Genomic DNA, 12193 nt, shown 5'->3' with positions numbered 1-12193 from the left:
TGTGTGGGGTTAAGAGCCTGTAAATATTCCCCTTGATTTTTTTTTGATGTGCTTATTTTTTTTATGAAACAACTATATAACATTCTTCTAACCATGATTTAAATCTAACTCTTTCCCCATTTTGATGTGCTCAGTGAGGGTCCAGCATTGGCCACTGTCACTTGTCATTACATTGTTTCCTTAAATGGCAGCCTCATCCTCAGCGCGAACCCATGACCCTTGGATAGGCAGCTTTCCTCATCCTCAGGCTCCCTGCGCGAGGTGAGGTCTCTGCTCTAAGCATCCACGTTGAACAGGTTGTTAGTCATTTTTGTGATGTCCAGTTCAGGAATAAAACACGAAAACAGGTCTTCTCCCAGCAGTTGTCAGAGTCGCCCATGTAACTGTGGAAGGCCCTCATCCATGTGAGAAGCTAGGCTTATACATTTTCTTTTCTTTCCCCTCCCCTCCCCTCCTCTCCTCTCCTCTTTTTTGAGGAACTATGGATGGATTACCAGGGAGCATCTTTTAACTTTTAGGCCTTTGGGATGCTTCTTGTTGCATTACTTATGATGAAATATTTTAGGACCATTTCAGTTTGTAGTAAGCATATGGAATTGGGTGAATATTATTAGTGACAGTGTTTCAAATGAAACGCTATGGATTTCTCCTCTGACACCAGAGTGAGGCTGGTATTTCTTCCCCTTCCACTGCCTTCTTCCACCACCCCCGAAAGCCACAGTGGTGGGGCTCTGGATTTTGTATGTATATATTCTTTATATAGCTCTGTGCATAAGGTACACTAAGGTTACACCAGGAGGAGTGCTGACTCATTACAAATCCATGAGAGAGGAGCATGGATTTATGTTTACTAAGGAGCTATTTTCTCTGGCTAGCTTGTCTAATTCAGGTCTTGTTTGGTTGCAAGTTACAGAAACCTAATTCAAACTGCCTTAGGCAGTAAAGAAAGCAAAAGGCAAGAGGGATTTTGACTCATGTAACTGAAAAGTTCAGGTGATAATGCTAAAGTGAGGTACAGTTGAACCTAGGTACTTAAACAGTGTCGCCATAAATGTTTTTCCATCTTCTTTTCCCTCTGTTGGCATTTTTTTCACAAAGGCTCTCCCTAAGAGGGAACCAAGATGGTCAACAGCAATTCAGACTTGCATCCTCCCAGCTTAGTCATCTTTTACAAAAATAATTCTCTTCCAATAATTCCAGCAAAATTCTCAAGGTAGGTCTCTTTTTATCCCAACTCTGATTGCTTTCCTTCTCAAACCAGGACTAACATGACGCAGAGCTCTGACTGGGCAGGCCTGGGTCACATGTCTACCCCCAGATCCAGGTGGGTCAGCATCCCCAAGGAACAAGAGGAGGGAAGGGTTGGTTCCCGCAAGGTCTGCACAGGTACCATTAAAAGAAGGTGAATAGGCCAAACAGGAGAGCCCCACTAGAGCAGTGTAGTCTGCACTGGGGGAGAAAATGGGATAACTGAGGGGTGTCTAAGACACTGCTGTTCAAGAGGAGTTGGCAAGTTTAGGAAAAGCTACATAAATAAGTGATAGGGACTCAGGGGACCACTGTAGGCCAAGCAATTAGTGCTTTTTGGTGAGTAAAAGTTTTCCTCATTTATTAATTCAGTTAGAAATGGCTGAATAATGGCCCCCAAATATGCTCTGATCACTGGAACCCACGAATGTCACCTTACATGGCCAAGGGACTCTTAAGAGTCTTGAGATGGGGAGATTATCCTGCATTATCTGCATAGACCCAGGGTAATCACAAGAGTGCTTGGAAGAAGAAGGTGGGAAGAGTCTGAGGAGAAGGAGTGGTGGTGACAGAAACAGAAACAGGAGTGATGTGCTTCAAAGAGAAGGAAGGCGCCACAAGCCAGGGGACACTGGAAGCTGAAAAGGGCAAGGAAACGGATTCTCGCCTGGAGCCTCCGGAAGGAACCAGCGCTGCCAAAACACTGAGTCACCCCAGCAAGACTGACTTCATGCCCTGGCTCCCGGAACTCTAAGAGAATAAAGTTGTGTTGTTTAAACCACTAAGCTTGTGGTAATTTGTTCCAGAGGCAACAGAAAACTAATTTAGAAGCTTCAGAAATAAGAAATGAGCTAAATTTGGGAATGATCAAAAGTGGACCAAGCAAAGAAGGCAGAGACTGAGCAGTCCAGCCAAGGGAACAGCATAGGCAGAGACACAGTGTCAACCAGAAACCTTGGTGTCACAGAGGGGCGAGTGGCGGAGGAAATGACACCCTGCTGGTGGCTTATCCCATGCCACAGAATTGGGTCTTCCTGCTGAAGATCACAGAAAGCTTTGGAAACGCTGTTCAAAGGACAATCATGTGCTTCCAAATCTTGGCCATTGTAAATAACGCTGCCATGAACATAAGGGTGCATATATTCTTTTGAATTAGTGTTTCGGGTTTCTTTAGACATAGTCCCAGAGAAGTGGGATTGCTGGGTCATAAGGCAGTTCTTTTTTTTTTTTTTTGAGGAAACTCCATACTGTTTTCCACAGTGGCTGCACCAGTCTGCACTCCCACCAGCAATGCGTAAGAATTCCCTTTTCTCCACATCCTTCCAGCATTTGTTTGTTGATTTGTTGCTGGTAGCCATTCTGACAGGTGTAAGGTGATATCTCATTGTGGTTTTAATTTGCATCTCTCTGATGATTAGCAACATTGAGCATCTTTTCATGTGTCTCTTGGCCATCCGTATGTCCTCTTTGGAAAAGTGTCTATTCAGGTCCTTTGCCCATTTCTTAATTGGATTGTTTGTTTATTTGGTATCGAGTTCTATAAGTTCCTAATAAATTTTGGATATTAATTCCTTATCAGGTGTATTGGTGAATATGTTCTCCTATACAGTGGGTTGTCTTTTCATTTTATTGATTTTTTTTTTTTTCTGTGCAAAAAACTTTTTAGTTTGATGTAGCCCCATTTATTTTTTCTTTTGTTTCCCTTGCCCAAAGCGGTATATCAGAAAATATTGCAGTGAGAAATGTCTGAGATTTTACTGCATTTGTTTTCTTCTAGAAAATTATGGTTTTGAGCCTAACGTTTAAGTCTTTAGTTCATTTTGAGTTTATTCTTGTCCATCAGTAGATGAGTAGATAAAAAAACCTGTGGTACACTTACATAATGGAATACTACTCAGCCATAAAAAAGAAGGAAATCTTACCTTTTGCAACAGCATGGATGGACCCAGAGAGTATTATGCTAAGTGAAATAAGCCAGTCAGAGAAAGACAAGTACCATATGATTTTACTTATATATGGAATCTAACAAACAAAATAAGCTAAGTAGAGAACAGACTTATGGATACAGAGAACAGACTGACAACTGTCAGAGGGGAAGGGTTGGGGGCTGGATGAAGGGATTAAGCAAAGAAAAAAATAAGAAAGAGTCATGGACACAGACAACAAGATGGTGATTATCAGAAGGAAAGGGGGGTGGGGGGAAGGAGAAGAGGGTAGAGAGGGATAAATGGTGGTGGAAGGAGACTTGGCTTGGGGTAGTAAACACACAATACAATATATAGATGATGTATTATAGAATTCTATACCTGAAACCTATATAATTTTATTAACCAGTGTCACCCCAATAAAGCCAATTAAAAAAAAAGAAAGAAAAAGGGATAATATGTTACCTGGTTAATGATTAAGGAAAGTCATTTTGGCAGTGGTAAGGGAAGTGGGTTAGGTAAAGATGGGGAAGATGAGGCACAGGATGGGAGAAATCACTCAGGAAATGTTTCCAGTTGTCCCAGCAAGAAACGATAGGGACTGAGCTAAGGTAAAAAGCGAGAGTGGATGAAGGGCCAGATTCAGGAGCTGCATACAAGGCAGAATCCAGAAGACTTGGTGACTAATTAGACGTGGGAGCATAAGAAGAGGACCCACTGGTTCCTGGTTTCAGTGACTAGGGAAGCAACTGACTAGAAAACAAAATACAGGAAGGGGAGTGGATTTGAGAGGAAGATAATTAGTCCCGTTTGGGGCATGATGACTCAGTCATTTAGTAGTAAGTGGTAATGCCTAGTTGGCAGCTATGAACAGGTGTGGATCTCAGGAGAGATGTCTGGGCCCACCTGGATTGGAGATGCCAGATCTTACAGTCATCAGTGCATACAGCTCAGTGGTGCAAGCATGTTGAGTAGACAAGCTCATCCAGAAGAGTGGACGGGAGAAGACCGAGGCAGAATCCTGGGACAGTGCCACATAGGTGTAGGGTAAGGAGGAGCTGGAGCCAAAGAGACTGAGGGAGAGTGGCCAGAGGGCAGCAGGGAAACAATGAGACCAAAACTGCACTGGCACCTCTGGCAACTCCATGATCTTAGAGTTAAATGAAAGCTGATGATACGTATACTTAAAAACATTTGGACTAAGGACAAGAAAACTGCAAAAAGAACTGAAAGCCTTGATTGATTGCTATAATTTCCTGTTAAGAATTCCCAGTACCACATAGGAATCTTCCAGGCAGGGTTGTGTTCCTGGGGGAAGAGGGCTTGTGAAATTTTTGATCATAGTAATTTCTGCAGAATTGGTTGCACTAGGCTGGTTTCTCTCCTTATCCTTTCATGGACCAGACAAATTATTTTCATTTTGGTTTAGTTTCTCTTCCTTTATTGTTTATTTCTTATTACAAAAGCAATGTGTGATTCATCATAAAAAATGGAAATAATGCAGAAGCATATAAAATAAAAAGTAAAAGCCTCTCAATCCTACTGCTCAGAAGTCACTATTATTTAAAATTTGATGCCTGTCTTTCAAATCTTTTTACATATTTACAATCATAGTACAGATGACATTTTGTGTGATAAAAATGGGACATAAATGCATTCTGTTCAACAACTCACCTTATTATTTATCACGGGAAGCTCTCCATCCAGTACAATCTGGAGCTACCTCATTCTTTTTAAGGGCTGCATAGCACTTCATAGTACAGATGCAACATGATTTATTTGCCTGTTGCCCAATGTTCATTTTGGTTGTTTTCACTTGTTTATTATTATCATAGTGTATGAAGTATCTTTGAACATACATCTTTTCACACTTGTGCAAGTGTTCAAAAGAAAGATGTGTAGAAGCAGAATTGCCAAGTCAAGTCTATCCATATTTAAATATTTGCTAGAAGTTGCCAAATTGCATCCCATGGGAAGGAAAGTATTGAAACTCTGACTAAATATGCATATTTAGTTTCCTTTTAAAGTACTGTGTTGAGTGCAGACTTTTGGCCTGTAACATTTCCTTTCTCAGCTTCCAGGGGCCTTGGTACCTTTTCGTATTTGTTGATACCTGAAATCACAGCAGAGGGAAGGAGTGGAAGAGCAGGATTAGCCATTGGTGCAGATTGGTACTCTGAAGGGTGAGTGCAGTCAGCTGCGTGCAGTGCTGACTGGGCTTCCAGCACCCAAGTTCCAGCCTCTGTAAGCCCTGGGATGACTGGCCAGGACCTGTCTTGAAAAGAGCCCAATAGGAGGGGGAGGGGCAGAGGCATCAACTAAACCACCAGGTAGTGCAGGGGGTGTGGCCCACTGGTAGGAGTTTGTGTCCTAGTGGGGAGGGTAGACAATAAACAAGTAGATGAGTATATAATATACTTGCGGGTAATGACAAACCCTGGGAAGAAGAACAAAGCAATTGAAAGGGAGAGTGGCAGGTGGCAAGACTGTTTCACCTGGAGGGTCAGGCACAGCTTCTCTGAAGGTTTTCATTTGTGCAGTGACCTGAATGCATGGATGAGGGAACCATGCTTAAGGTTTGGGGGAAGGATATTCTTTATTATTGCTATTATTATTATTGATTTTAGAGAGAGAGGGAGAGGAAGAGAAACAGAGAAACACTGATGTGAGAGGGAAACATTGAGCAGTTGCCTCCTGTACACACCCTGGCCAGCAGGCACCCTGACCAGGAATCGAACCTATGACCTTTCTGTGTATGGGTTGATGCTCCAGCCAACCTAGCCACACTAGCCAGGGCTGCGGGAAGCATATTCTGTGCAGAGGACTCCAGCTAAAGTGCCCAGAATGGGAGGAAGTGTGCATGTTTCAGCACCAGCAAGGCTGGCAGTATGGCTGGAGGTGCGAGCAGGGGGCAAAGTGATGTCAGCATGCGTATTATTAGTTAGGGCTCTTCAGAGAAACACAATCAATAGAATATATTTGCATACATTGTATTATATATATATTATATATATATTATATATATATAATATATATATATATAAAACATGTATTCTTTAAAGAATTTATGTATTATATATTTGTTAAATATATATATAATTATGGAGGCTGAGAAATCCCAAGGTCTCCAGTTAACAAGCTGGGGACCCAGGACAGCCAATGGGGTAAGCTCAAGTCCGAAGGCAGAAGAAGACTGAGGTCCCAGCTCAACCAATCAAGCAAGCAAAGTTCCTTCCTTCTCAGCCTTTTGTTCTACTCAGGCCTTCAACAGGTTGATGAGGCCCACTCACATAAGGAGGGCAATCTGCTTTCCTCAGTCTACCAATTCAGATGTTAATTTCATCTAGAAACACCTAGAATACAAGTATACCCAGAATAATGTTTGACCAAATGCCTGGGCACCTCATTACCCAGTTAGATTGACATATAAAATTAACCATCACAGCCATGGCCAGTGTGCTCAGTGGTTAGAGTGTTGGCCCACCTACCAAAGGGTCATGGGTTCGATTCCAAGTCAAGGGCACATACTTGGATTATAGGTTCAATTTCCAGCCTCTGTTGGGGCACATGCTAGAAGCTGCCAATTGATGTCTCTCTCTCTCTTTTCTCCTCCCTCTCTACCTCCCTTCCACTCTCTCTAAAAATCAATGGAAAAGCTATCCTCCAGTGAGGATTAACAACAACAACAAATTAACTATCACAGTGTATCTGTGAAGTAGCCAAGAGACCAGGTCATCTGGGGCTGTGTTGTCCACTATGGTGCCTTCCTGCCCATGAGCAGTTATTGAGCACTTGAAAAGTGACCTATGCCATGTTGAAGTGACATTGAATATGCTGGGTTAAATAAAATACATTATTACAATTAATTTCACTATACTTTTTAAATGTTGTTCCTAGAAAATTTTAAATGGTATAAGTGGCTCATATTATATTTCTATTGGAGAGTGTTGGTCTACAGGGCCTTGTGGTGCAGTAAGGAGTTGGCATTTCATTTTGAGAGCCTTTGGAGGTGGTTGGAAGGTTTCGAAATTGGGGATGACCTGCTCTAACTTAGATTTTAAGCAGTTCAGCTCCTGCTGGGGGAGGGGGAGAGATGGGCTGTGGGGGGTCAGGAGTGGAAGCATCCGAGCAGGAAGGAGGCTGTAGAAGGCAGAAGGGGTGTTGGTGACAGGGGCTCTGCAGAGGCAGTGCAAGGCAGGGGTGTGGTGAGACCTGGGGAACAGCCTCAGAGGAGAGTCAACAAGCCTTGCTGATAGGCTGAATGGGGCAAAGAGCAGAAACGGATGAAGGTAATTCCTAGTGTTTCTGATCTGAGTACAGTGAGTGAGTGGTGCCACTTACTGAGGTGTGAAAGACCTGGGGTATGTTAACTACATGCCACAAAGCATATAGACAGTGAAAGAAAAATGGGGGAATACAAAAGAGAATTCAGGCTTTAAAAAAATCAACAAGAGTAAAACAGTTTGTCCAAAGGCAGTAAAACAGAGGAGATGAATACAGGTCTGTGATGGAAAAGCTGAAGGCAGGTAGACTAGGATGGAGAGGGGCTGAGAGAGATGGTGGCCCAGTCAGGCCCAAGAACAAGAGAGAAGGAGGCGGGATCCAAATACCTGCCTGCCTCCCTCCCCAAACTCTGGAAATGATCCCTGTCCCCAGCCACTCTTTCTCCCTTTCTCTCTCTCTCTCTCACACACACACATGCACACACACACACTTGTATGCACACAGATGCACAAATAACCTATGATATTGGTCTGAAAGCTGAACAGGGAAAATTAACATTTGAACGCATTAAAACTGCATAAAACTATAGTATAGTGAAAGATACTATAAATAAGTTTTAAAAAGTGAGTCTGGAAAATAAGAAAAATGGGCAAAGGGCTTACTTAGGCAATTTTCAAATAAGAAAATGCACATGACCAATATGAAAAGACTCTAAGTATCTGGCAAAAATTAAAATGATTGAGACTTCACTGTCAGCAGGGAGTGGGGCATGAGGAAAGAGCTGCTCTCACACACTCTTGGTTGGGAGTGCAAATTGCCAGCAGCGGTCACCTCTGGAAGAAGAGTGAGGCCACAGGGCTTGGGGGGAAATTGGAGGTTCATGCTCTGCATCTCAAGGAACCATCACCAAGGTTTGTTTTAAAATGATGTAACAAACTGTGCTGAAGTGGAGGCAAGGCTAGGGCCATCCAGGTCTGTGTCATTTCTCTAATCTTCCATCCAGTGCTCTTTGAGTTTCTGATGAAGGTGACGTGAAGGTAAGTATCCAGCACACAAGGGAGAAACTGCTCCATGTGCCTCTGGATTAATTTGAGGAGCTGTTCTTAGATGTCACTTGCTGTTCTGACGTATCACTCACACCCCATTCTGCTGGGGCCAGCTCTGGTTCCACGAAGGCTTAGCTGCAGCTGAGAGAGCACAGAGGCTTCCTAGGTCACTTTTGTGGATCAGCTGCACGGATATTAATTAAAGGCAGGCCACGTCCCCCGTGGCTCGGCCCTCGATGATGCTGAAGTCATTAGTAGTTAAGTTCAGCAACAGCTTCCTTCTCTGCCTTCTGAAAATTTGTTTCTGCAGAAAGAGGCTGGCAGGTCATGTTGGTGGCTAAGGACAGGACAATTTTAATTCCCAGATAGTTCATCAGGGTCATTGGGGTGCTATGACCTCCAGAAATAGGGGAGTTTTTCATCAAATCGGAGACAGCAGTGTGCCTATTCCCCTGGCCACTACAACTGAATTCCCTTTACTGTAAACAAGTGTGTCCTTCTGAAGGACCGGGGCGGTGGGGGGGTGGGGGGGAGGTGAGAGCAACAAATCATCCAAATATGACTATTTGGTTTTTGTGAAACCTTCCTGTCCACAAACAGCTTGTGTTTCTGTTCCAACTGTAACTAGTTTGCTTTCTCTCTGTTTCTCTTTTTAAACTATATATAGGAACAAAGAAAGAACTACAAAAAGATCAAGATGCTAATAAACCTGCTGTTTCATCTCCGAAGAGAGTGGCAGCTTCAGCCACCAAGCTTCATTCGCCAGGTATTCAGGAAATGAGATCTGTGTTATTTGGGGAGAAAGCTTGAACTTGGAATTTATTTGTTCAAGGGTTATTAATGGAGCAATGCCTGCCCATGTGATAGGCAGGATTGTTCTGGGGCCTAACATACATATACTCATGTGTTCTGACTCCAGATGAAATGAACCAGCTGTTGGCATCATTTTTCTCTTCAAAAACAAAATGTTATCATGCTACGTTTAAGTGGTAGAATCTTCTCTGTGTAGGACTATCTGCTATTGCAACAGCACATAGAAATAATTTATAATTGAAAAACAGACTTTGAAACTCTAACCTCAAGAGATGATATTTTCTAAAAAGAAAAACAGAGCAACAATGTATATGAAATACTTATTCTTTTGTCAAGAGGAAGCCATTTCTTTACATTCAGACATAAATAAGCTACCTAATGTCACTTGAAAGTTGAAAATTATTTATTGTGGAAATTAATATCATAAGGCATTAACCCCTTTGTAGAATAAAATGCAATATAACATCAGAACATTTTCTTCAAGCACAAAAATAGCAATATCAACAGCTCATGTCTGAGTTCTTACTGTATGCAGGCACTGCCCTAAGCTCTTTAACTGTATTAATGTAGTTGAGGCCCACAATAACCTGTGAAGCAGGTGCTATCACTGCCCCTCCCTTTGCATGTGAGGGAGGCTACACAGAATTTTATTAAATTTTCCAAAATCACAGGAAATAAGTAGTAGAGTCTTGGTTTGAACCCCACACACTCAAAATCCACAAACTGCATTCTTAGTTGCTCCACTATTAATCAGAAAGCTTGGAGAATAGAAAATTTATTAATATTTCTGGTTAATTAAAAATGTATAGGTCCCTGGCCAGATGGCTCAGTTAGTTGGAGCATGGTCCCATGCACCAAGAGGTTGTGGATTCAATCCCCACTCAGGCATGTACAGGAGGTAGGCAATGGATGTTTCTCACATCGATGTCTCTCTCTCTTTCTCTCTCTCTCTAAAAATTAATAAAAATGTGTCCTGAAATGAGGAATAAAAAAAAAAAAATGTATAGGAAATAAGCCAAAGCCACACATAAAAAGTTCAGGAGACAAAGCCAGGTGCCTAACGGGGTGAGGGGTCAGATGGAGGACCCTGGGTAAATCTGGAACTTGTGAAGAGCAGCACCCTCTTGGATGAATTAGGAAGAAAGAGAAATCCCAGCCTGGGGGAGGAGCCTGGCCCAGTGCAGCTTTGGTTTTTGATGAGGTGGGGAGGGGAGCCAGCGCCCCCTTAGGAATCCCTTGCCCCATATCCGCCCTGCCAGAACTTGAGGGCTGGATTCCATGCTACCCCTGTGGTCTGAAACTTCCATTTAAAATGCTAGAGGACTTGTGTCCACTTAGGAGAATACAAGTGAAATTACTACACACTAAGAAATAAGCTACTGTGTGTAAGGTCCTTATATTCTAGGGGAAGTAGAGATATTGTGTAGTTTTAGACTTTAAGTTAAAATTTATGTGTTAAAATTTCTAGGCTAACCAATAAAATAGAGTATCTAGTTCTAAAACAAAAAGAGTGGGAAAAGTTGGAATGCGGGGTAAAAGTATTTTCAACCAGTGCAAATGAAGGCAAAGAGGGGAGAAAAGAACCAGCAGACAGAGGGAAGGGGAAGGGAGGGAGGGAGGGAGGGAGGGAGGGAGGGAGGGAGGGAGGGAGGGAGGGAGGGAGGGAGGGAGGGAGGGAGGGAGGGAGGGAGGGAGGTGGGGAAATGGAAAGAGTAAGATGCTAGAAATGAGCTCAGAAATGTCAGAATAAATGAGCCTGAACACAATTCTAGACCAAATCAGAGATCCAGATGACCAGCCTGGATTTGTTTATCGAATAGTCAATAAGTATGTAGTAAGTGCATATTGTATGCAGTAAAATCTAGCTTTAGAGTGTTCACAAAATGTACACCTAAGATAAAGGAGTAATAAAAAGTTGAAAGTAAAAGAACTGCGATATTTATACCAAGAAATACTAAACAGAAGAAAACTTGTGGTGCTGCAGTTTGGGAATGTCTCTATTGTGGTATAATTCACAAATATTAAACTACACAGAGTTAAAGTTTTGACATAGGTATACACCTGTGAAGCCCTCACCACTGTCAAGATAGCAGACAGATCCCACCCCTAACGTGTTCCCATGCTCTTTGTAATCCTACCCGCCTGCTCCTCTGCGCCCTACCCCAGTCCCTCTCTGACACTAGCTTAGTTTGAATTTTCTAAAGTTTTATTAAAAAAGGGAATCATATAATATCTATTCTACCTTTATCTGGCTTCTTTTACTCAGCATGATTATTTTGAGATCCATCACCTTTGGAGGCATTTAGGGGGTTTCCTGAGAATTTGGCTATTATAAATAAAGCTGCCATGCACATCTGCACCTGTCTTGGCGTGGCCACCTGCTTTCATTTCTCTCGGTAACACCTGGGAGTAGATTGCCTGAGGCATATGGTAGCTGTGTGCTTCACTTTCTTTAAAATGTTTAAATGTTTTCCAAACTATTTACCAAAATGGTTGTACCATTTTATGTTCCCATAAGTAGTATGTGAGAGCCCTGGGTTCTCGACATCCTTGCCAACAGTTGGTATGATCAGTCTGTTTAATTTTAGGCATTGTAACTAAGCACAGTGACACAGCGGTGTATTGTTATGGTTTTAATTTGCATTTCCTCCATAATTAATGATGTTATGGTGTTGATCATCTTTTTCTGTTTATTTGACATCTGTGTATACTCTCTGATAAAATATCTCTTCAAACCTTTTTCCATTTTAATTGTTTTTTGTTTTTACATTGAATTTTAGGAGTGTTTACATATTCTGGATTCCACTTTTCAGCTATGTGATTTGCAATTCCCTCCCCACACACACACAATCTGTGGCTTGTTTTGCATTCTCCTAACAGTATCTTTTGAAGAATAGATGTTCTTAATTTTCATGAAGTCTCATTAATAATTTTTTT

General features: G+C 42.1%; 1 protein-coding gene across 4 annotated transcripts in view; it reads left to right on the top strand.

Annotated features, from left to right (window-relative positions):
* MTUS2 (microtubule associated scaffold protein 2) overlaps positions 1 to 12193 on the top strand; it is a 337757-nt gene that overhangs the window by 197301 nt on the left and 128263 nt on the right. For all 4 annotated transcript variants that reach the window (XM_087814433.1, XM_016209452.2, XM_087814432.1 and 1 more), the window contains one exon: positions 9111 to 9209. In XM_087814433.1, coding sequence (XP_087670559.1) covers positions 9111 to 9209 — 99 coding nt within the window. The remainder of the gene's footprint in view (positions 1 to 9110; positions 9210 to 12193) is intronic.

The sequence above is a fragment of the Miniopterus natalensis genome, chromosome 2 (assembly GCF_054644295.1).
Source record: "Miniopterus natalensis isolate mMinNat1 chromosome 2, mMinNat1.hap1, whole genome shotgun sequence".
In the NCBI taxonomy this organism is placed as follows: Eukaryota; Metazoa; Chordata; class Mammalia; order Chiroptera; family Miniopteridae; genus Miniopterus; species Miniopterus natalensis.
Note: the sequence above shows the minus strand (reverse complement) of the source record. Positions and strands in the feature narration are given on the sequence as shown.